General features: G+C 42.6%; 1 protein-coding gene across 1 annotated transcript in view; it reads left to right on the forward strand.

Moving 5' to 3' along the window:
* The first annotated feature begins 175 nt into the window (after positions 1-175).
* Positions 176-26,879, forward strand: part of wdr91 (WD repeat domain 91) — a 60,931-nt gene continuing 34,227 nt past the window's right edge. Inside the window, exons 1-7 of the mRNA XM_071205071.1 lie at positions 176-403; positions 10,388-10,524; positions 10,619-10,798; positions 10,885-11,091; positions 11,228-11,311; positions 14,228-14,337; positions 20,157-20,328. Coding sequence (XP_071061172.1) covers positions 10,402-10,524; positions 10,619-10,798; positions 10,885-11,091; positions 11,228-11,311; positions 14,228-14,337; positions 20,157-20,328 — 876 coding nt within the window. The 5' untranslated portion in view covers positions 176-403; positions 10,388-10,401. The remainder of the gene's footprint in view (positions 404-10,387; positions 10,525-10,618; positions 10,799-10,884; positions 11,092-11,227; positions 11,312-14,227; positions 14,338-20,156; positions 20,329-26,879) is intronic.

Consider the following 26,879-nt stretch of genomic DNA (forward strand, 5'->3'; position numbering starts at 1 on the left):
CCGTTTTCTCTCACAGGATTTTCTGACAGTTTTATTAGCAAAGTTTTAAATATATATATAATATTTAATGACATTTGGGATTCACACACTCAGCATGCAAATCCTAATAGCAGATAAAGATATTTGCACATGTCGCCGCCTGAGGGCACTGCGCCACCCTAAACTGTGTGTCACATGACTTAGTCACATGACCGCTGGGGAACCACAACAGGAAGAGACTGAACATACTTCACATCTGGTTACATGGGTTACATTAGATGTCAGATCAGCACGCGATCTCCTGTCTTTAGTCTTTATAAAGCTGCTTCTGTGTTCCTGAAGTCACGTTCCTGAATCAGGGCGCACGCGCTGTTCTCTCCAGGAAGAAGCCCCCCCTCCCAAGAAGATATCTGGATTAACCGAGGTACGGATACATTAACACACTATTTAAGGCCTTTCTTGAATAAATGCTATGTAAAAGTAGTTTCAACAGATATGTTAAGTGTTATTCAGATAGCCTATATTTAATCCGTTCTTTGCCCCTCTGAGTGACCACTTCCGTTTGGTTAAATCTGTTTTTAGCGACGTTACTAATATAGGCTTGTTTCATGGAAGTATAATCAGAACGGTTTGTTTGAGATGAGCTGTGGCTCGCCTCGAAAGTAGACGAGAATAGCCGATTGCAGCCGGGGGAGGTCTAAAAAAACTCTCCTGAAGTCGGACAGCTCGGAGTCAGCTTGACTCTGTTTGCATTTATAAAGAATGCACAAATGTGTTTAATCGTTAATGTCAGATATGTACTAAGTAAATACATTTGTTCCTGCTCAAGATTAGATTCAACTTTATTGTTATTGCACATAGTACAGGTACTGAGACAACGAAATGCAGTTTAGCTTCTAACCAGGTGCAACAAGCAGTGAAGTGAAAAGTAATGTACACAATCTACAGAATAACATATAGAATGAATTGAATGATGAATAAACAGTGAGGGGTATGAATACACTAGATATCAGCCTGTGAGCAGTATGAACAGTGTGTATGAATACACTAGATATACACAGCAGCCTGTGAGCAGTATGAACAGTGTGTATGAATACACTAGATATACACAGCAGCCTGTGAGCAGTATGAACAGTGTGTATGAATACACTAGATATACACAGCAGCCTGGAGCAGTATGAACAGTGTGTATGAATATGCTAAAAATATATAAAGTATGAAAACGGTAAGCAGTGCAAGTATAGTATATATAGATATAAAAATGTGAATGGAAGTGGCGACGTAAAACTGACACTATAAACAACAACAAACGTTTGCGCATGCTCTGTGAGCGCTCATACGGGTTCTTCTGCTCTGATAGCCAGGCATGATGGGTAATCTGTGACGTTTTATGGAAGCAAACAAGAGACAGAAGTAGGGATGGGTATCGTCTGAAATGTATCGATTGCGGTTCTTATCGATTCCACGTTTCGATTCCAAACTTGTAAAAGAAAGAGGTCAAACGTTTAGATAACACAAATATCTTTATTCATTTAAGCTTTAACTGACATTTTTACAAATAAAAAATATACATGCAATACAAATGTATTGCACAATAGCTGTGCTTTATTTGAGCTGAGCTATGCCTGTGGCAAGCTATTAGCAGGCATTACACTGTGCCTTGTCTTTTTCTTTCTAATGGCGCGTTTCCACTGCAGGCCTCGCTCGGTTTGGTTAGGCCTTATTAGGCCCGGCTCACTTTAATGCTGCGCTTCCATTACAGTTTAGGAACTGGGGCAGTTACTATAGTAACACAGTGCCTACACTGCGTTACTATAGTAACGTGACGTCATCTTGAATGAGAGCCCCAGAAAAACAACACAGCCGTTAGCTCTTAGCACTCAGAGCTCACAGCTCCTCATGTCTGTTCAGAAATTAGACAAAAGTTAAACAAGTACAAACCACAGACTGTCTGTGTCATGGAGAATACAGTCGCTGGTTTATTTTTGGCTGTAGGCCGTTGTTGTGAGTGTGGACGGTCGGAGCATATACAACGTTAGCTTAGCCAAGCTCCATTTAGAAAACACGCATTTTAAAAGGGTTTTTTGCCTGCCGTCTGTCTGCAGACTTGTCAAAGCATTAATTCATGGTTTTTACTAACCGGTATCAGTATGTTGTTACTTCGGCATCATTTTGAAACGTGTATTACAATTAACTCACGGTCAAATATGTTCATCTTGTTGTAGTTGTAGCCCCCTTGCCAGCGATTCTCTCTCTAGTTTAGTATACTCAGCCCGACTCAGCCTGGTTGTTCCTGGCCCTAGAACCACGATTTAGTCGGGCCAGAAAAAGGTGAAAAAGTAGCCCCGGGCCAAAACTAGGCCAACTGGAAACGCAACCAAAAACGGGCCCCGCACGGCTTGAAACGCTTAAAGCGAGCTACCCGCTGCAGTGGAAACGCGCCATTAGTGTAGTGGAGCCTCACTTTAGAGCGTTTACCGCGATCCATCTTTGGTGTTATGAAGCGACTTAGCTCGTGAACTGTCTACGGGAGGGCGGGGGGAGCCTCGCTGCGGGGCAACTGTGGACCTCTGTCGCCTGTCAACGCAGCTTACATGATGCCGTTTAAAAAAATGAAGGGCGGTGCCGGCCGTCAGCGAACCGAGCCGGCCGTCAACGACCCGCTGACGACCGGCCGTTCTGTGATTCTCCAGAACACACATATGGCCAGTCCGCCGCTGTATTCCACCGGGTCGCCACAGCGCAGACGGACCAGGTGGAATACAGGGTCTACTGCGTTTAGGAAACGTTAAGCAGAACCGAAATTGTGTATTTTGTATGGGTGCCCGGTACCCGGCATTTTCTTATCGGTTCTCATCTGGAACCGAGTTTCGGTTCCCAACTCTAGACAGAAGAGGCTTCTCAATTCTTACATTTCCCCTCTTCGACTCCTATCCTCGAGACTTAGTCCCGCCCACAGATGTGAGCGGAGGAGCCGAGGAGGGGAACCGAGGAGAGAGGAGGGGAAGCAGCAGGCGGTTAGAGAAAGGAGAACTCCTCTCCTCTGAGCGGTCATTTTAAAGAGACGTCCATTAATGATGACAGGAGGCAGCAGCCCTCTGTCTGATGGACAGATGTGTTCATGACCACTTCTATATTTACTTTGATTCATTCACAGTGCGGTATAATGAGACAATAACAGGCTACAGATGCGGACACACACACACACACACACACACACACACACACACACACACACACACACACACACACACATACACACACACACATACACATACACATACACATACACATACACATACACACACACCTACACACTGTACAACACACACACCTACACACCAGGCTTGGAATTTCGTCATGTTAGGGGCCTTCCCGTTCACATTTTTTTTAAGGGCACAAAGGCCACATGACAGGGCACAAAGGCTGTTTGGTTAAATTACGCTGGTCAATCAACATGACTGAAAAGTGTAGCACTAACGTCAACACCAGTCGTTTTACAAACCGCTGAATAGCAATAGTGTTTCTTAAACGTATTATGTTAAGTTCAGCCATAAACCACATAAGTCAGTCAGGGGTAGACAGTAAGGGTAAACTTGTATTGTCACTGGCCCCACCATTGTAACCACTGGCCCGGAGCATTCGTCCACCAAAACAAAATGGCCGTCGTGGCCGTCGTGAAATTCCCACCCTGCTACACACTGTACCACACACACACCTACACACTGTACAACAAACACACCTACACACTGTACCACACACACCTACAGCTCCTAAAGCATAACCAGGCTACAGCCGTTGTGTACTTTATTATGTGAAGCACTAAATGGTCTTAGAAAAATATTGACTCTTTGTTTTTAGATATCTACTAAACTAAAGCATACAGAGAGTAATGTAGGCCTGTTCTACTGAGTGATATATAGTTTACACACTGCTCTGCTTTCTGCACGGACCTCACAGCTGGTCTCACTGTAAACATCACGTTGCGATGACAGCAGTTAATAAAATAATATCCAGGGGATGCATGCAGAGTTGTCATTGGCTGAGATAAGTCACGGCTCTGCCTACACTGCGTTACTATAGTTACTGCCCCAGCTACTAAACTGTAATGGAATCGCAGCATAAAGTGAGCCAGTCCTAACAAGGCCTAACTATACGGTACTCAGCCGAGCGAGGCCCTGCAATGGAAATACGCCATTTGTTTCCCTTTTTAAAACAGCTGCGGGCAGCAGATAGATACTCTGAGAGTTACAGACATGAATTCATAGATCAAAGCAGGCTGGTTCACAGAATCTCCTGTTCTCCAATCCGGTGCTTAAACAAATAGCTATACACCCCTGGCCGAAATGTCCTTAAAATGAAGTCTGAGTTTGAAATATATCTCAAATAATGTATGCACTGCCATTTCCCCACATAAACATAACAGTCTGCAATGAAATGGTTATCTCCTGTGTGCTCCACTTCCTACTTGGCGCACCGGTAACTTTCTCAACAACAAAAAAAGTCGGGATAAAGGGTTAGTTTCTCGTGAGCACGAGATACTAGCCCGAGATATCTCGCCCTACCGGGCATGTTTCAGGAGCATTTCAGAAGCGGAGCCTCTTGTGTGCCGGCTCGCAGTTTTTGTTGATTTGGGCATTTTACCTGGACAGGCTACTTCGGCCTACGGACAAAGTTAATAATAATTGTAATTAGGGATGCACGATATCGTTTTTTTTAAACCGATACCGATAACTTCCTGCTTCTCAAGACCGATACCGATAACCGATAATAATATAATATATATATATATATTAAATGTTCCTGTAGTTTTTGCACACCTGGTGGTAAAAAGAGACTAGTAGTGAGTAGGGCTGCACGATTTTGGGAAAAAATCTAATTGCGATTTTTCTGACAAATATTGCGATTGCGATTCGAATTGCGATATTTATTTTTAAGCGACCCAATAGAAGTTTATTGTAAAATGCGGCCATAACTGTGTCTAGGAAGGTCGTATCAACATACTCTTGTCTCTAGCACCCCACAGCCCGAGCTACGAGTGAAATAACTAAACTTACATGAAACTTCCGTTGGGTTGCTTTAAAGTCAAGCTTCAGTTAAAGATTCACCCTGTAATAGAAACATGTGATGGAGCATCACTAACCTGACCCAGATGGTTTGTTTCACCAAACTATCTAGGAAGCCATTTGGAAAGGGCAGGCACTTTCAAAAGCACTTGGCAGGTGATTGGATCAATCTGTCTATGACCTTCTATCATGGGCCACTTCTGATTGATTAACAATGGCTGGTACATGTGGAGCACAGCACTTCTGATTGGTGTGGATGACTGACACACAAGAAAAAAAAAAAAAAATGTAAAAAAAAATCGCAGGCTTTGCGATTTGATAATCACATCATCTCGAATCGCGATTTCGATTTAAAATCGATTAATCGTTCAGCCCTAGTAGTGAGCAAAGGACATGAGCATTACTACTATGAACAAAGCAAAGCCAAGAGCAGTTCTGACTCTTCAAAGTGACCAGATTTATTTTCCCAAATAAAGTTCTTGCCTTTTTCAAAAGCCTCGTCGATAGGTAAAAGCCCCGGTGCCTTTATAAGACTACATTTACATCGTCAAGAGGTCCTTTTGTTCTTTTTGACTAACATTCCTGACAATAGATCTCAAAAGTCATCTTTTATGGTGTAAATGCCTTTTTATTAGTGGTGCACGATAATTATCGGTCCGATATTAGGAATTATGACGTCACCCCGATAAAAGTATTAATAGCCCCGATAATATACAATATATTCTTTAGGTAAAAAAAAAGAAAAGATCCTGCGGTGTGGGTGGATTGTCGTCGGTAGTATGGGACTATTTCAAAGTTTCAGAGTTAGATGGTTCGCTTGCTATTTGTATTAACAGATGCAGAAGTTCCACGAGGAGGGAAAAAGGCAACGAGCTATAATACTTCCAACCTGATCAGTCACCTGAAACATCGCCATGGCTACGATGGTGTGTTCAAAGCGCACGAAGACGCCTGCGCTGCTAAACTAGCGGAGAATCCAAAGCCAGCTGCAAAGGCACCGGGGCTTTTACCTATCGACGAGGCTTTTGAAAAAGGCGAGAACTTTATTTGGGAAAATAAATATGGTCACTTTGAAGAGTCAGAACTGCTCTTGGCTTTGCTTTGTTCATAGTAGTAATGCTCATGTCCTTTGCTCACTACTAGTCTCTTTTTACCACCAGGTGTGCAAAAACTACAGGTACATTTAATATATAATATATATATATATATATTATATATTTATCGGTATCTGTCTTGAGAAGCAGGAAGGTATCGGTTTCAAAAAGCCAATATTGTGCATCCCTACTTTTTAATAATAACATTTTTGAATGGAACATTCTCAACACTTCAACAATTCTCAATCCAAATAAATATAACTTAAATATGTGGGAAAATACTGTGTTTGAAATGTATAATTGAAATGAGATGTTAGCTTTTTGTTTTGATATATATTGTAGTGCCGAGCGATAAGGGAGTCAGAGGCGGTGCAATGAAGGTGTAAAAGGGAACTTTATTTGAGAGCAGCAAAGGTCATGTTGTCCGGTTGCAGTCCGGGAAGAAGAGCGTGAAGAGAGGAGGGCACACAACATATATAGACAACACCTAACATGTCCGTGTGGAAACAAAACCCCAACTGTAGTTCCATGTGTGAATTATGAACCCCAGTGTATTAATGAGTGGTCACCACACAAGCCCCCCCAGAATTCAAACATGGCAAAATAAATCCTCGCGTCCGTGGAGGAAGCACCACAGGGACCGAGGAGGGTGGGGTCACAGGTGAGGGCCGGGACATGGAACGGGCCACGAAAGGGGGCCGCAGGAGAGGGTAGGGGCCCTAACGAGGCCGAGGGCACCCCCACTGGGGCCGGCCGCAGTAGGTGTTGTGGCGAACCCATCAGGAAAGAGCGCTGCCCAGTCGCAGGTGAAGACACAGCGGCGGCGGGCATGAAATCTCCAGAAGAACGGAGAGGAATCCCAGGGAGGAAGGAGCGCAACCCGGCCGCAGGCAGACACACAACGCCGGCGGGCACGAAGTCCTCGGCAAGCGTTGAGGTATCCCTGGAAGAGAGGGGAGAGAGAAAAGCAGAGAAAGAGATGTGAGAGAAAAGAGAGAAAGCCTTTGAGCTCCATACTGTTTCAGAAATAATCCTTGATAATCCATGATATGGCGTTTCATCACCGCAGTATCTGCCGGTAGAATCTCCCGCATGAGCTCAGCCCCCTCCTTTTTTTTTTTTAAAGCTTTATACCCAAAATCAGCACTTTTGAAACAGGAAGTGAAATAGAGGGATATGAGGCATGGCTAGAATGGGTGATCTGTTTGGTATTTTGAGCAAAACACTTCATAGACATGTTTTTTATCTATGTTATTGCCTAAAAATAGCATGATGGGTGCACTTTAACATAGGGTCTACGGGAAATGCTCCCATCTGCATCCATCACCTACAGTTTGCAGCATAGAGTGCCATAGTGACGCGTCCTAAAACCCTAATCGGTCATAAATCTTTCGATTTAGATTTATGATAAAAAAATTATAAAAGTAGGGTAGACATGTGGATATTATCCGGCTGAACAAAACGTGATCTGTCTCTTCAATTTGTGTCAACCACAGACCTTATTTCGAGCTATTTTCCAAAATCCTGTGGCGAAATTGCATTGGTTTTTGTCGAAGGAACCGGAAGTGGTAAAATGCTAACTTACTTCCGGGTTTTAGAACGCGTCACTTTGGCACTCTATTGGCACTGCCCCGGAGTTCGCCGCTTGGCTCTGATAGGCCAGAAGTCGGTTCGATTGCATTCAGGCTTGATTGCTTATCCTGTCTGGGTAGCCCAGATGATGCTCCCTCTACATTTTTGACATCGAATTTTAAGCACCGAATTTGACCATTCAAATTTTTTTAACGTGAATTTTTAGCTCTGAATTTGTGAACACTGAAACAAATACATTGAAATTCAGCTTTTGAAATCGATTTGGCTGTTTAGCGCAGTGTAATTGTGTTTAATTTGTATTTTAAATATTCAATTTAAAGGAATGGAATACTGCTAACTAACTGTGCATGTTCAGTTAGCATACATTGCTGACAACCGGAGACGTACTGTGATTCTCCAGAACACACAGTTGGCCAGTCCGCCCCTGTGTAGCATATTATTTTCGATGAGCAGATCCCCACTGGGCTTTCAACTAAAGACACAGCCCCGCAAAAAGTGTGGCTCCTTATGGGTACTGCAATGGTAGTTCCTCCCTGATCGTTTCACCATGGAGGAAAGCAGCAGGAAGTCGACTGGAGGTAAAGAGAGCGCGGCCTAGAAGTTATCCTTCTGCGCTGCGTTGCGTGCATGGCTTCCTTCTGCAGGGGGAGACGCGCTCTGCCGGCGAGTCCTTTACCTCACTGAGCTCTTGGTATCAGCCTCAATCCAACAACAATCCGCGGTACCGATGCACACCCTCTCTTTCTCTCTCTTGCTCGCTCGCACTTTGGCTGTGAGCTGCGGGCGCCTGATAAGTCAACATCCCCCATTTTCATCACTTACAGCGCCCACCGTACAGAGCAAATGAAAAGTGTAACCGGGGTGAAAAGGGTGTTACCTTGACTTAATAGTGAATGTTGTTACATGAATGCTGAAAATTAGGATGAGCCAAACAGTCAAAAATGTTTTTTTCCCTCCCAGAACTACCAGTGCAGCGCCCCCCCAGATCTCGCACCCCCCCAGATCTCGCGCCCTAGGCGTTTTCGGTACAGCAGAAAATATTATCACAAAACATAAAATATTTGTTGGGGTTTTTAATTATTATTAAACTGTGAATAATGTATTCACTCAAATAAATACAAAGTATAATAAAAGAAACATTAAGGTGCAGCATTTTGATGAACTGAAATAATCTGTATTTGAACAGTACTGTACTGTACTAGTACCTAAGCAGCCAGCTTGACATTAGGACTTGCTTGTCATTGTGTTTTCATGTTTTTTTAAAGAATAATGAACTTGTCCACATTGCTTGCCGAAAGGGCAGATCTGCTGGCACGAACAATGTCTCCTGCTGTGGAGAACACCCCCTCTAGGGACAGAGGTAGCAGATACAGTTCTTATTATACATCCATGATACAACCGGGTAACGCTCTGCTAACATGGCACTGAACTCTCTGCGAGTGGTGGAGGCTTACATGCTAGCGGGAGTTGGGTTTGCACTGTAGTCTTTTTTCTTTTGGTACCGGTGATATTCACGTTCGGGTGATGCCTTTTCAAATGAGTGGGTAAGTTTGATGTATTGCCAGCCGCGTAACCAATGTTAGTTGAACAATGCCGACAAACAGCTTTGGTTCGGTCCACCTGTCTTTGTCCGTCATCCTTGTACGTAACTGCGAAACTAAAATGTTCCCAAACCGGAGACTTCAATGATGCTGGAGGATTTTCAGCTCAACTTTATCTGCGTTCGCCATTTCCTCAAACTACTGACTACATTTGAACGCATCCCTGTGACCAGCTCTCATAGCATGCCTCTCGTCCAATGAAATGACTTGATCGGTCTGTGACGCGTTGAACCCAATGTGAGCAAATTACTCTGAACGCTGCGACGCAGCACCTGAGATTATTAAATATATATTTCCAAAACGTTTTTCACGTTGTACCCTTTTTTTACGACCCAAAGGGCCCATACGGAATATTTTCGGTACGAATACGTATACCGTTACACCCCTAGTGAACACAGAGCCTGTTGTCAGATGTGTACTCAGTATCTGCAGTAAGCGAGGTGCTGTATCTGAATCAGTAGCAGTTTAACTGGAGTATCCAACTCCTTTTCTGTTATCAGATAGTAATAAAACATTTAGCTTAATGTAAACATATTCTCAGGAAATATTTAAATCTGTCAAATGACCAAAACATGTGGAAACCACCATCATAGTGTCACTGATCCACTGATAACGAAGTGCTAACAGCCTACATTTCCTAAGTGAATACATCTGAATGGGATTAATAATGAAATAAAAGAACCCTTCCAATTATCCCAACATTGGATCAGATTGGACATCATGGTAGTCTTATTCTTCTAAACATCATGTTGCATATGTCTATCATACCGTCCGAAGGTCAATATACATTCATATTTGTACTATATTTCTTATTACAAAGCAAAATAAAACACCTGATTACTCCATACCACATATATCACACCTCTATCACCCGCAACAACTCAGACATTTGAAAATGTACAAACAAATTAAGATATTCAGATACTGTTGTATTTGTACAGATATTGAGAGGGTGACATTTAAGTATGGGATCACAACCGAGCCATTCTTACTGCTGTTGACTGACCAGGAAGATCATCTAATACTGTTCGCTGTACTACATGTTGTCCTGCAGGGTCAGAGGTCAGCATGGGCTCTACAGTGGAGAGGACAGACGAACATGTCCGGGAGTATCTGATCTACCGGGGCTTCACCAGCACCCTCAAACACATGGACACGGAGATGAAGAGCGACAAGGAGAAAGGCTTCAGGGTACCACTGACGGAGATATGGAGGAATTGATGTTTGACTGAGTAATGTGCAACTGTTCTCAATGTGAGTGGGTTATTTTCATGTTCTGTTTCAGGTGGATAAGATCATCGAGCAGCTGCAGCAGTTTGTCCAGAGCTTTGACCTGTGTGGTCTGAGGGAGTACTGGCAGTACCTGGACAGACGTCTGTTCTGCAGACTGGAGGATGTGTACAGATCCACAGTGAACAAACTGAGAACCAGCCTGTACAGGTTCTACGTCATTAACACCATCCAGGTAAGAGCCTGTATAGAGACCCACAACGCACTTCTGTTCTAACGCATACAGATAAAGAACGTGACTCCGTCCTTTCCTCCAACCAGAAAGGAAACCTGGAGAAGACTCAGGAGTTTTTCCAGAAGCAGGCGCTGGAGCTGCAGACTCAGACCGAGTGGCGCGATTGGTTCATCCTGCCGTTTATTGGCACCCCCGAGCAGAACCCTGCCTTCTCTCCGTACTTCTCCCGCCAGTGGGCTGACACCTTCCTGGTTTCACTGCACAACTTCCTGTCTGTCCTCTTCCAGTGTATGCATATCCTTTAGCTCAATCGAAGCTGCCATGTTTCACATGAGCAGTTTAATGTCCAGTGTGTTGCTCCATTAGAGTCTGTCTGTCTGTCTGTCTGTCTGTCTTTAAACTGGTACTGCTGGTTCTTAACTGCTCTCACCCCAGCCCGTCCTCCTCAGCTTTGACTCTGAAGTCCAGAAGACCACGAGTCTGACTGAAGAGAACGAACAGCTCCGCCAGATGGTGAGAATACATGATTTAAAAGAAGTACTTTTTAAAATGTTTATGTAGAGGCTAAGCCAACGCTTTAAGCCTCTGAGCATCCGCGTAATTGACGCACACACATTTTGCTAGGTGAATAAAAGTCTGAAACAAAGTTTCCAGTTCGATACAGTCCATTTATTTCCTTTTCACTGGTTTCCATTTAACTTGCTTTGTTTTCTCATTCACCATACACGATATAAACGGTTCACACAATACCTTTAGCAAATGTTTGTAATCGTGTGTGTGTGGTCAAAAAGGGTATGGCCTTCCGGCGGAACCTCTAACCACAAACATAGGTTCCTACTTTATAGTCACGGTGTTAATTGGCTCCTCTTCAAACTTGACCTTTATTTTGATCTCAACTTCCTACCTAAAAATTACATGCATCCATCTTTCACAGTTGCAATGCTATTTTGGTCCACACAAACAAACACACAGACGTGGTACTTCCTGCTACAGTGCGGCCCCATCAGGTTTACATTACAAGGCTCATAATGATGTTAAAGCAACACACATACCACATGTGTGTTGCAGTATAATAACAGTAAAATGCCTATTTGGGGAGTTCTTCTTTTGTAACTTTCTTGGTTGGAACATATTATTGATATTGTTTGCCTCCGTGGTTTTTATCATACACTGAACAAAAATATAAATGCAACACTTTTGTTTTTGCTCCCATTGTTCATGAGATGAACTCAAAGATCTAAAACATTTTCTAAATACACAAAATAACCATTTCTCTCAAATATTGTTCACAAATCTGAAAAGATCTGTGATAGTGAGCACTTCTCCTTTGCCGAGATAATCCATCCCACCTCACAGGTGTGGCATATCAAGATGCTGATTAGACAGCATGATTATTGCACAGGTGTGCCTTAGGCTGGCCACAATAAAAGGCCACTCTAAAATGTTCAGTTTTATCACACAGCACAATGCCACAGATGTCACAAGTTTTGAGGGAGCGTGCAATTGGCATGCTGACAGCAGGAATGTCCACCAGAGCTGTTGCCCGTGAATTGAATGTTCATTTCTCTACCATAAGCCGTCTCCAAAGGCATTTCAGAGAATTTGGCAGTACATCCAACCGGCCTCACAACCGCAGACCACGTGTAACCACACCAGCCCAGGACCTCCACATCCAGCATGTTCACCTCCAAGATGGTCTGAGACCAGCCAATCGGACAGCTGCTGCAACAATCGCTTTGCATAACCAAAGACTTTCTGCACAAACTGTCAGAAAGCGTCTCAGGGAAGCTCATCTGCATGCTCGTCGTCCTCATCGGGGTCTCGACCTGACTCCGGTTCGTCTTGAGTGGGCAAATGCTCACATTCGATGGCGTCTGGCACGTTGGAGAGGTGTTCTCTTCACGGGTGAATCCTGGTTTTCACTGTTCAGGGCAGATGGCAGACAGCGTGTGTGGCGTCGTGTGGGTGAGCGGTTTTCTGATGTCAATGTTGTGAATGGAGTGGCCCATGGTGGTGGTGGGGTTATGGTATGGGCAGGCGTATGTTATGGACGACGAACACAGGTGCATTTTATTGATGGCATTGTGAATGCACAGAGATACCGTGACGAGATCCTGAGGCCCATTGTTGTGCCATTCGACCACGACCATCACCTCATGTTGCAGCATGATAATGCACGGCCCCATGTTGCAAGGATCTGTACACAATTCCTGGAGGCTGAAAACATCCCAGTTCTTGGATGGCCAGCATACTCACCGGACATGTCACCCATTGAGCATGTTTGGGATGCTCTGGATCGGCGTATACGACAGCGTGTTCCAGTTCCTGCCAATATCCAGCAACTTGGCTCAGCCATTGAAGAGGAGTGGACATTCCACAGGCCACAATCACCAACCTGATCAACTCTATGCCAAGGAGATGTGTTGCACTGCGTGAGGCAAATGGTGGTCACACCAGATACTGACTGGTTTTCGGACACCCCCAATAAAGCAAAACAAAAACAAAAGTGTTGCATTTATATTTTTGTTCAGTGTAGTGTGTTAAGGCCGCCGCCTTCTATCTGCCTATTAACTGTTCAGTAAGTGTTTTCAGCTGTGTGTTATATGTATATGGTACTCTCGGTACTCTCTCTGTACATGCGGTGCTAGTTTCTGTTAACAGTGGTTAACTAGGTTGTGTGTATATTTGTGCTTGTTCTTACAACTCTGTTTATCTTGTAATACAAACGTTAACTGTGGTTAACCCAGGCTGTGTTTTGGTGACTGCCTATTTTTGTTAGCCTTATTCTTTTTATCCCACTTTAGAAGTGAGGTTTTCTTTAGGTTATTTTGTTTGTCTAAAACTTACAAACTCTCATTTAAAGAGTCTCCCTTAGTTCCTTTGTTTACTTATTTAAACCAGTGCCTTTGTGTTTTGATAGTGGCGGTTTGTTGCCAACTTTATTGTTTGCATTCATTAAAAAAACTTCCTATTTACCAATTTCAACTGGTTATATGTTACCTTCCACTTTCCACGAGCCGGGACGTAACTTAGTTGTATTATGAATGAGTTCTTGCTTTGAGACGTTTCCCGCTGGTGTAGGAGTACCACATGTGCCGTCATAGAGCCTGTGACCTGGTGCTTTGTATATGTGCTGACCATTCAAACGTTTTCTCTGGACCTTGATACCCCCCCGAGTAAAACTGTCAGGATCAACAGTTTTAAACAGAATGTGGCCATATTTGTACTCTGTGGGCTGATATGTTTCAACTATTATCAACATAGGGTATAATACTAATTAATACTAATTATGGCAACTTGTGTTAATTGTGCAAATTGCCCAATATATGCAGGTTAGGGGTACTCATTTCCTGGTTCACAATAAGACTCTATCACTCTGATGGTGTGTGATGGTCCTGAGGCTGACTGTGTGTGTGGTGTGTGTTCCAGCTGTTTGCTCTGCAGACGGAATGCCGGGAGCAGAGTGAGGGCGAGGAGACGGTCCACCACAAGCTGCCGCTGTACGTCCAGAACATGGACCGCCTTGGGGACACTGAGCTGTGAGACTTTAATCCACTGTATTACTGAAGACTCTCTGAAATGGCGGTCACTCTGTTCACGTTCAAAGTTCTTTATTGCACCTAGAGGCGATACTTGGCAGGTCCCCCCCCCCCCCCCCTTATGTGTTGTTTCAGAAGGCAGCCATCTTATTTCTTTCTTACCGTTGCACTTTTGCGATTTTCCTCCCTGACTTAGCTTTGTGTGCTTTTGTTTCTATCAAACAGAGGGCAGTCACATGACATGTCTCTGGTGGAAGCACTTCAGGGCGCTCAGGCCCTGTGTCCACAGAGCCCATTTTTCTGGCAGGGCTCTTATTTAACATCTCTATGACAACGTGACAGAATAGCTCTGCCCCTTCGCTTTTAACTATCGGTTTGTGCTTCGATACATGTGTGTTTGCACCATGAACATCAACCTGAAGAGTTTTGCTCTCAGAATGCTCTGTCTGAATGAGCTTCGGCAGCCAGCATACGGAGATACGAGTACAACAGTCGTACATGTTGTACATATTAAAGAAAAACACTTCACCTTAGGTCTTTGTCTGGACAGTTACTGTCTGAAAGACAACATCCAGCTTCTCCTCCATATCCTGCAGGGATTTCACCAGCTCTTACTGAAGTCAAATATTTTCCAGCTCGGAGCGGCTGCAAAAAAAGGCTTAGCTCTCAGAAAAGTTGCCACGTGGACACAGACCCTTACTCATTGTTTAATCTGTCCTCAGTGCATGGACTGACGCTATTTGTTTTACTGGAATTTCATCTAAAAGGTTTAACTATGTAGTCTCAGTTGTTGAGTGTATAAAAAAAGAGCGTTGCTGAATTTTAGAACAGAACATGCCTCTGCGTAATACAGAGTGCTAAAGTTCTTTACTTCTACTATTAGTACTGGTTCTGGAGAGTCTGACATGGTGAGCGATGCCAGAGTCAGATGTGAGCTGAATACGAATTGTGACTTCATTCTAAAGGTTTTGTTTTCACAGACGTTGTAGAAGACCAATTGTTCAGTCCCTCCACTACCTTTATCCCAGTCACCTTTAAGCAGACATAACTGCTATATTATTTTCAGTTTATTTATATCAAAGATATATTTGTAAACATTTAACTAACTCATTGTAAGCGATACAGTATATATGCTGTTTTACGTGTGCCGTGATGCAGTTGATGTGGCCAAATACACAATTCACCCGATGAATTGTTGTTTCTTGTACTGACAAGAAACAACAATTCATCAGCTGAATTGTGTATTTATACGATCCATCTTTTGTTTTCATTTTAAAAACATAATGAGAAAAATAATACAAATGTGTTGGTATACCAGTAGATAAATATGAGTTGTAAGAATTGATTTAAAGGAACATAGTGATTATGTCGCCCCATTGGATTTTATTATCTGTTTGTTTGTATTATATATATATATATATATATATATATATATATATATTAGGGCTGTCAAACGATTACACATTTTAATCAGATTAATCACAGCTTAAAAAAGTATTAATCATGATTAATCACCATTCGAACTATGTCCAAAATATGTCATTTCTTGTGGGAATGGAAAGATAAATGAAAGAAGGCGGATATATCCATTTAACATACAGTATCTATGTTTATTATAACATTGTTCTGTGTGTCAAAATGAAAGTCGGCCCACACACCTCTCAATCATCAAACCGTGGGGTCTTATTTCATTACGTGTTGATTTCTATAAACACAGGGGGGGGGTGATCTAACCGCCTTCTGGAAAAGCTTCACAAGTACGTCGGTACGCAAATGCGCTTTGTGACACAAGTGACGGTAAGCATTTCAGATTGTTGCCGTGCATGCGTACCTGCATACCAGTTATGTGCACCTACTACAGCAAAAGTATTCTCCGTCGGGACAACACCACGCCGTTATCTTGATTCTGATTGGCCAGAAGACATTATCAAAGATGTTCTATTGAGAAGACATTCACTACGTGACAAAAGTTTTAAAAACCGTTTCTGGTCTTCGGTATTTCCAGACAAGTGGCTACTGAAATCAATCTTGCTAACTGCCGTCTGTACAATTCTCGGCGCGAGTTGGCGGACTTTATTTTGCTTACTTTAACATCATTTTTCATGGTGGGGCTAAGCCATTTCTTGGTATGGGTGTAGCCTACCCCAGCCATACTCTGGCGCTGCCACTGGTGAGATGTATGGGGCGGGCCATTCTGCACATGCTTTAAATATTTTAATTCAATTAATTCAAAAAATTAATTACCGCATTTAAGGCGATAATTTTGACAGCATTAATATAATATTAATAATAATATATATATATATATACACTGAACAAAAATATAAATGCAACACTTTTGTTTTTGCTCCCATTGTTCATGAGATGAACTCAAAGATCTAAAACATTTTCTATATACACAAAATAACCATTTCTCTCAAATATTGTTCACAAATCTGAACAAATCTGTGATAGTGAGCACTTCTCCTTTGCCGAGATAATCCATCCCACCTCACAGGTGTGGCATATCTAGATGTTGATTAGACAGCATGATTATTGCACAGGTGTGCCTTAGGCTGGCCACAATAAAAGTCCACTCTAAAATGTTCAGTTTTATCACACAGCACAATGCCACAGATGTCGCAAGTTTTGAGGGAGCGTGCAATTGGCATGCTGACAGCAGGAATGTCCACCAGAGCTGTTGCCCGTGAATTGAATGTTCATTTCTCTACCATAAGCCGTCTCCAAAGGCGTTTCAGAGAATTTGGCAGTACATCCAACCGGCCTCACAACCGCAGACCACGTGTAACCACACCAGCCCAGGACCTCCACATCCAGCATGTTCACCTCCAAGATCGTCTGAGACCAGCCACTCGGACAGCTGCTGCAACAATGGGTTTGCATAACCAAAGAATTTCTGAACAAACTGTCAGAAAGCGTCTCAGGGAAGCTCATCTGCATGCTCGTCGTCCTCATCGGGGTCTCGACCTGACTCCGGTTCGTCTTGAGTGGGCAAATGCTCACATTCGATGGCGTCTGGCACGTTGGAGAGGTGTTCTCTTCACGGGTGAATCCTGGTTTTCACTGTTCAGGGCAGATGGCAGACAGCGTGTGTGGCGTCGTGTGGGTGAGCGGTTTTCTGATGTCAATGTTGTGAATCGAGTGGCCCATGGTGGTGGTGGGGTTATGGTATGGGCAGGCGTATGTTATGGACGACGAACACAGGTGCATTTTATTGATGGCATTGTGAATGCACAGAGATACCGTGACGAGATCCTGAGGCCCATTGTTGTGCCATTCGTCCACGACCATCACCTCATGTTGCAGCATGATAATGCACGGCCCCATGATGCAAGGATCTGTACACAATTCCTGGAGGCTGAAAACATCCCAGTTCTTGCATGGCCAGCATACTCACCGGACATGTCACCCATTGAGCATGTTTGGGATGCTCTGGATCGGCGTATGCGACAGCGTGTTCCAGTTCCTGCCAATATCCAGCAACTTGGCACAGCCATTGAAGAGGAGAGGACCAACATTCCACAGGCCACAATCAACAACCTGATCAACTCTATGCCAAGGAGATGTGTTGCACTGCGTGAGGCAAATGGTGGTCACACCAGATACTGACTGGTTTTCGGACCCCCCCAGAGCCCCCAAAAGCAAAACTGCACGTTTCAGAGTGGCCTTTTATTGTGGCCAGCCTAAAGCACACCTGTGCAATAATCATGCTGTGTAATCAGCATCTTGATATGCCACACCTGTGAGGTGGGATGGATTATCTCGGCAAAGGAGAAGTGCTCACTATCACAGATCTTTTCAGATTTGTGAACAATATTTGAGAGAAATGGTTATTTTGTGTATTTAGAAAATGTTTTAGATCTTTGAGTTCATCTCATGAAAAATGGGAGCAAAAACAAAAGTGTTGCATTTATATTTTTGTTCAGTGTATATATATATAATTTAATTTAGATTAATCGCATGATATCCATAGTTAATCGCAAATGAATCGCACATTTTGTATCTTTTCTAAATGCACCTTAGAGGAATATTTTTCAAGTTTTGAATACACTCAACATATGAGTGTACAAATATGCTTTATGCAAATGTTTGTTTATTATCATTGGAACAATGACAAATATCCTCCTGAATATTCTCCACACAACAACCTCGAACCTCTCTCTCTCTCTCACACTCTCTCTCTCTCTCTCCCTCGCTCTCTCCCTCTCTCTCTCTCTCTCTCTCTCTCTCTCTCTCTCACACTCTCTCCCAACCCTGTGCACTTCTCTGCACTGAGCCAGTTGCTCAAACAGACAGGCCTGTTAACAGTTGTCGGTGAAATGCCGCTCCTCTGTCTTCATAGCAGTCAAAGCATGAGACTGAAGTTCCCTCTGTGGGTCAGAACAATGCGCTGTGATGTGCAGTCGACACGTTGGATGCGATCCGAATGATCGCACGCAGCTCCTCGTCCTCCACAGTGTTAAGGCCGCTACACACCAACCTGAGACCAAAGAACGCGTACCGAAGGCGTCCCAACGTTTACGTCCCCTGCGTCAGCTACGCTGCCCGCCTACGCCGCCCGCCTACGCCGCCCGCCTACGCCGCCCGCCTACGCCGCCCGCCTACGAACACACCGCAAAGACTTCAGTAGACGAGTCACGAGTGGCAATAACTGTCCTTACCAGCAGGCAGCGGTAGTGTGTATTCGTCATTCAAAAGAGGCAACAGCCAATCAGAGAGATTTCTTTGGCCGATTCAACATGTTGAATCGGCCGCGGGAGTTGTGAAAATGTGCCGTAAAGCAACGATGGTGCGGGACACACCAACCTGAGTAGCGCGCCGCGAATGCCCGACTGCCTCTGATTCCCAAAATCAGGTAGGTGTGTCAGGGCCTTTAAGCTGTAGCCACCCATTTAGCTATCGCTGTTGCAAGTGTGGTCTGCCGCCAGCGAGCGGCAGGAGCGGGGCTGTCAGCATCAGCTGTGTGCTTGGCTTGCTGTTTAAAACACCTTTTTTTGTATCCATACCTCGCTGGAATCTCTCACCATCAACAACAACAACGTCAAGCCTTTGGGCTCTGAAACTACGGGGCAGGCCGAGGACAAATACACATGCATTAATCGCACATTAAAATAATTAGTGGCGTTAATTTTTTAACATTGAGTCCTGCTGGCCTGCTGAATAGCTGACGGTTTAAACATTTCTAGGGGTGTAAGGGCTAATCTGTCCTGCCATCTCAACCTCTCTGAATATTTGGGCCTCAAACTTAACATTTAGCTTTCCAAAACCAGTGGGTAAAAAGCCTGAAACAGACTCTAGGTTGCTCTATATAAAGATGACAATAAGTCTTTGCAGCAGTAACTGAATGGAGGCGCTGACGTTTATGTAAAAACACTGAGAACCCTGAATATCTTTAGTGTGTGATGTCCTGACCATGTACGGCCACAGAACTATGATTTGCTCTTCATCTGGGAACAAACACACTTTCTGCAGTTTTGCGTACATTTATGTACTAGTATGCTCATCTGACTGTACAACAAACCTGGAGCTGAGGAAACTGAGCCCCCCCCCCCGTGTTGCCTACAGCTGTATCACAGAATCCTGACTTAAAACTTTGACTTGGTGTGGCCTGTTCGATGTAAAATAATAATACCACTTGATAACAAATGAAATTCACCTGCAATAGATTTTTTTGAGGACGAAATGTGGATGATTATTATTGAAAGCAGAACTTAAATCAATTTAAAAAGAAACAACTTTCTAAATGTTTCAAGGGCATTAATGTGAGGATGGCATTATTTTGACGTATTGCTTATGTTCTTTTTTGTCGCCCTCCTTAGTGACTTAGTGTCGAGCCAGCGCCCGGTCAGCACCGCCATCACTCCCTCCAGAAACTTCTTCTCGACATTCCTGCCGCAGGGCAGGCGCACCCCGGGGAAACTGCCTCAGACCAGCGGTTCCTCGCCCAGCCAGGCAGCAGTGGGAAGGAAGGACCCCTCCACCAACCCCCCTGTAAGAGAGACCTAGAAGTTTCATTGTTTAAACCTGTTAAGCCCCGAGCCTGTTTTTCAGGTCTCAGGCTCGAAAATGACAGTCCCAGAACAAATGACCATATCTTCCCTTCTAAAAGGGTTACATTAATAATATCTTTTCTCAAAGCAAGGTTACACCTGTGAGTTGGATGTAGAAGTGTCAGAATCAATATAGATGTTTTTATTTTAAAGTAAATTCAGATTGAACACAAAATGATGGGATGGTAGACTAAAAGCTTTAGGAATCCAAACTACAACATATAATAAGTACCCTGTATCAAGATTGATGCAAAACAAGTGAAATTTGACCTTTTTTTTTTAGATATTTAGCAAAAAAAAGGTCATTTGGGTGGATTTGACCTATCTCTGGCCCCCCTTGCTCGATTTTGCTGATTGGCTCTTTCTAACCGTCGGAGCCAATGGAATCAAGGGGAACTCCTACATACTCCTTATTTGGTAATGTGTGTGTGTGTGTGAGACTGACGCATAGCCAAAACCGGAAGCTGCGATAACTCTGGTGGCTACCATTAGCAGCTAACTTTTACTCTTCGATTTTTACATAAAAATGGAATTATGGATTATAAATTAAAAAAAAAAATTCCACAGAAACATTATCAACCTATGGATTAACCGATTCAGCCGCGTTTTTTCTCATTGTAATGCCATTGAACAAGTCTTTTTATCAGATTGACAGCTACGGTGAGACGATCTCCCGTAAAAGCTACGTAAAGGTACGTGTTGTTCTGTCAAGAGTTCGGATCACTCAGTGATGATACCTAAATAATCTGTGGAACCTCAGTTTTAATCGGTGATTTTCCGTTAAAGTCCGTTAGCATTTTTCGCTAAGGGGTCATTTAGATGCTTCTTTTGAAACTTGTGTTTTGTTTTGGTAAAAATGGTTTGTATCGTCAGTTAGCTGAGATTCTTCCCGTTAATCTGGTATAACCAAGGGGCAAACTCTGGGGAATAGCCGGGACGCCAATACGGAAGTGCCACACACTGCAGGTCATATATTGGCCGATAGGCGATGGATGCAGAAAGGAGCAATTTCCATAGACCCCCATGTTAAAATGCCCAACTTTACAGCAGAAAAAAACATGTTTCTACCCCTGGCTCCATACATTTTATTATCGATATAGTTAGATTCCACCTTCATGATTATGGATCTGTGAGTGAATTGTTTTCTAACACAACCCTTTTATTTATATTGGGTCTTAAAGTTGTTGCATAAATTAGGGCGTGGTCAGATTGAGTGACGGCTCTGTCAAGTGACTGCTGCTGCTAGCTTCTTGTCTCTCTGCTACCTGCTCCGTGAAGCTACAGGGACTCTGCCTGCTCAGCTCATCCAGGAAACACAACTTGAAGCCGGCCGTGGTTGTTTGTTCTCATGCTTATATATCGGACTATTGTGACTCGCTCTGCGGTTGAAACAGACGGTGCATGAATGCGGTTTTGCAGTAAGTGAAATTCGAGTGCTTTATTTATGTGTTAATGATTTTAATCAGCTACGTAATGAATGTTAAGGCTTGGGTTAGCGTGTAGTGAGTGGTAGCTACATCGGTGCTAACGATGCTAATCGTAGCCTCCAAGTTAAAATAATAGACTGTATATATAAAGGTTAAAACGAAATAGACGTTAAGTGGGATAATACTGTAGAACAAACGGCTTCTGTTTGAGGTTATAAAATAAGGTCATCCTTGTAACTTAGAGATATTTTATTATGTAGGTAGAACTGTATGCATCGCTAAGGTTAATTTAAATTGGCTATGCTCAAGTATGTAGACAAGCTAACGTCGAAGTAGTGTATGTGAAATCAACCTCACAATAAGATGTGTATATTACAATTATTATTGTCATATTTCAAGATGATTACTTAGATATTACAATATGGTGGATTGAGCTGGAGTTCATTATCGAGCTTACACGTTAACGTCACAGTCATCTGAAGAACGAACCCAAACCTTGTTGTTTGTATTAATTGCATTACCAAATGGCTATCAAATAAACAGTAAGAATTGGTAACACAACTTCCAAAGTTACAGTAAAATAAAAAGGACCCTGACTCGGACAATACACAATCCAACATGTTCAACAGAAGAGAATCAGTTATATTGTTTGTACACATGTTACTTTACATACATATATATATATATATATATATGTTTGTTTAAGCTGTCCAGGTGATGCAGACAGGCTGGACCAGAGAGTGAGAGACAGAACTGGACTCCTCACAGCAGTGAACTTCAGCACAGGTACAAAGACTCTTTTTTCATACTGTACAAAGAATCAAGAAAGATATTGGTTTAAATGAATGAAGTATTGACTTTAATACACTGATATACATTCCATTAAACAATACTAAATACTAGATCACCTACACATCAGTTAAGTTGAGGGTTTTTTACATGCAAAAAGTTACATTTAGATGTTAACACGCACTATGATTTTGTCAGCTTTCTAATTTAATGTATTGAAGGCAAAGATATTTAACACATAGTGAGAACTGCTACTATTTATCTCTCAATATTGTCTGTAAAAAAACGTGGTAAAAGTGATTCTTTCAGTGAGACAACAGAGCAAGCTTCTACAGTTGCATTACGTTTTGATAACAGTTCAATATTATTTTGATAATAAGATATATTTCAATGTTGATGTTCATACTGTTCATTCATAATCTGATTGTCTTTGTAGCTCACTGTTGAAATAAAAAAAAAAACATTACAATTACAAAATAATGATATCTACAGCCCCTAAACACACAAACACACCGCTTTCATAAATAACACACTTGTTCTGCAATAATGTTTTATGTTTCCTGTCATTTTTGTTAGGAAAGGACATGCCTGGAAGACACGACATGTTCTCCTTCTCTGAGGGTCAAGAAGAACATCCAAGAGGAACATTAAAAGCTGATGATATGAGATTTTAAGACCAGTACAGGACATTCACTAAGAAACTACTTTTATTGTAAAAACAGTCAGCTGATCGAATGCAGCTATTTCCACATCTCCACTCCATCAGCTGATTATTTCTATTTGCCTCACTTTATGAGCTTCACATCACTTGTGCCTTGTACCGCAGAGTTTGCAACGTCACAAATAAATGGGGCCAATCTTCAGTCAGATGTGAATGTGTAATATAATATTTTCAGTAAGAATAATGGACAAAAGGAGTGCAAATACAATTTATTGAAATGTGAACCAAAAGTTAATCAAATGTTTTAAATAAAAAGCACATATGGACAGAAGGTGTAAACCTATTAAATGTATAAGTAAACACATTTAGTCAAATAAAGTGACAGACTAGGCCTGTGCAGTTGGTATCAGCTGTGCCCAGTAGTGTTAATTCCGTTGACTAAAACTATGACGAAATATGTTCGTCAACGACCTTTTTTTCCATGACGAAAACGAGACGATGACGAGACGGCACCGACGGCAGTAAACAATAACTGTAACGAAATCATCATGCAATATCGTTGACGAAAAGTGACGAGACGAAAATGTAGTTTACTAAATAAAAACTATGCCAAAATCTCTTTTTACTTTTGTTGACGAAAAATGAGGAGACGAAATATTATCAAAGATAACGTTACATCTCTGATAGTCAGTTTTTCTCCCAGCAGTTCCATTTCCGGTGCTGCGCTGGGCAGAAGCTGTTTCTGTGCTGCGCGCGGCGGTGCATTTGAGTTACACCGGGCAGCGGCACACTGTGAACTGTCAGGAAGACTCGGGTCTAACTCATGGTCTAACTAACCTTATATAACAGAAAATAAAATGGTAACAACAGGGCTTGGGAGCAGTGGTCGCACTAGCGTTAACCGAATACCCCCCCGCAGCGCGAGTGAGTGATAAATTGTGCACTCGACGGATAATAATGGATTATGACGGAAATGTTACAATCCTGTCCGTCAAAATTACTGACACCACTGCTTGGGAGAAAGAAACGACGTAATATGTGGGCCCTTTTTTGCTACAATGAGGCGGAGAAAAAAAGCGAATGCATTGTTTTATCAGAAGGGAAGAAATGTGGCCATAACACAGCTGGTAAAAACACCACAAACCTGAGTAGATACTCTCTGCAAAGCTGCATTCTTAATCAATCAACCTGTGTTTTTCATCAAATAAGGACAAGATTATTGTGAAATACGTTTGACTAAAATGACACATTTTTTGTTTTTGGCTAGACTAGTTTGACTGAAATGTTCTATATAATCTGATGACTAAAAAAGACTCAACAGTTTTCATTGACAAAAAGTAGACTAAAATAATTTGTTTTGTTTGACTAAAATAAGACTAAAATGCTCAGACTTTTAGTCGACTAAAACTTGACTAAATAAAAACGGGATGAAGGTGACTAAATATGACTAAAACTAAAAAGAACATTTCACACAGGACTAAGACTAAAACTAAATTAAAGAATAGCTGACGAAATTAACACTATTGCCCAGCATGGGCTCCTCCATCAGGCCTGGTCCTCCTCGCTGAGGAAAGACCCTCAGTCCTCTCCAAACCAACAGACAGGACGTCCATCACACGGAGGTTTCTCCCTGAAGTCTCTGCAGCTCTCTGGACACCAGGCTGTCTCAATCCGTCCACACTGAATATGAGAGGGGGAAAATGAAAATAATAAATGCTTTAGACAATAAGAAATATAAAGTTGACTGTTGAGTTGCTCAGTTTTTTTAGATTGTCAATACTATTACTGTATAACTAATATATCAGGTTAAGAGGCACATTCAAATAAAGATTGGTCTTTCAATACATGTTGTCTTTTGAATTGTTTGTCGAAAGTCAAGGATCTAGAACTGGTACTTAGTTTTAATGATACAGTCTGGTTATTATGCTGTTTGGAGGAGGCCTCACAGGTAAGAGCACTAACTAGCTACCATCACATGTACCTTAGCTTGACTTAAATATATTAAACGTATAGTTAAAGGTGGGGTAGGTAAGTTTCAGAAACCGGCTCGAGATACACTTTTTGTTATATTCCGTGGAATGCTCTTAACATCCCGATAGCAATGAATATCTTAAGTGCTTTGACAAAAAATCCATACAAAAAAGTCATCTGTAGAAGCCGTAATACTTTAAAAAGTACAACCTAAACGGATTGGATGGCCTACCTGTCTGTCAGCCTTCCATCGGGGCACAAACTTATCTCGTGCCCTCATTGGTCATGTGCGCGTTCGTGTGTGTTGGAGGAGGGGCTCTATAAGGAAGGGTTGTGTATTTTCAAATTCTAGCGATCTCGAGCCGGTTTCTCAAACTTACCTACCCCACCTTTAAGTGATATCAAAACACAAATAACTAATGTCATGCAAACATATTAATATTTGCTTGATTCCAGTGTTGAATTTAGCACAATTGCATACAAACGTTAAGGGATTTTAAGATTCTGAAGTATTATGCTAAAAACTCAATAACTTAGATTATTATTTATAGGTTTGCTGAATAGTTTCATGTCCGCTTACCTTAGAAACGTAAAATGTGACGGCACTGTGCAGATGGGGAGCATGTTAGCTTAGCTTGGTAGCTTCAGCTAGCTCTGGCCTTCCAGCTCGGTGGCAGCAGGTCCCGCCTCGGCTCCGCCTCTTTGCCCTTATTTGGAGCAGGCTGGAACAGGCGGGAGTTGAACTCTGACGTCAATCAATCAATCAATCAATCAATCAATCAATGTTTATTTATATTTATATAGCCCAATATCACAAATGTTACATTTGTCTCAGTGGTCTTCACAGTGTGTACAGAATATCAGTATGACAATACGACACCCTCTGTCCTTAGACCCTCACATCGTACAAGGAAAAACTTCCGGAGAAAACCCACAGTTTAAAGGGAAAAATGGGAGAAACCTCAGGGAGAGCAACAGAGGAGGGATCCCTCTCCCAGGACGGACAGACATGCAATAGATGCTGTGTGTAAATTGAAAAGATAATACATTTGCAACATAGGTAGTCCAAATGTTTGGAAATGCATGTGTGTACAATAGGAAGATGAATCCACAAGGATATTCATCCAGGACCTATGATCCAGGACCACAGCCACGACTCAAGATCCAGGGCTCGCTATCCAGGACACAGGACCGCAGGATCATCCATGACTCCGGATCCCGGCGTATATAGACACCAAAAAGAAAGACATTTGGGGAAGCTGGGTTAATCGGAACATGAGAGTACACAGGTATAGACAGAGAGAAGGAAGAAGTAAGATGTCCCCCGACAAACTAAGAATATATCAGCAAAACTAGGGGCTGAATCTAATCAGCCCTAACTATAAGCTTTATCAAAAAGGAAGGTCATAAGCGCACTCTTAAAAACGGATAGGGTGTCTGCCGCCCGAACACAAACTGGAAGCTGATTCCACAAATGTGGAGCTTGATAAGAAAAGGCTCTGGCTCCCATTGTACTTTTCGAGACTCTAGGAACAACCAACAACCCTGCATTCTTGGAACGCAATGCCCTAGTAGGACAGTAGGGTATAAAGAGTTCTTTAAGTTAAGAATGCGCCAGCCCATTAAGGGCTTTGTAGGCGAGAA

Source organism: Pseudochaenichthys georgianus, chromosome 12, assembly GCF_902827115.2.
Source record: "Pseudochaenichthys georgianus chromosome 12, fPseGeo1.2, whole genome shotgun sequence".
NCBI lineage: Eukaryota > Metazoa > Chordata > Actinopteri > Perciformes > Channichthyidae > Pseudochaenichthys > Pseudochaenichthys georgianus.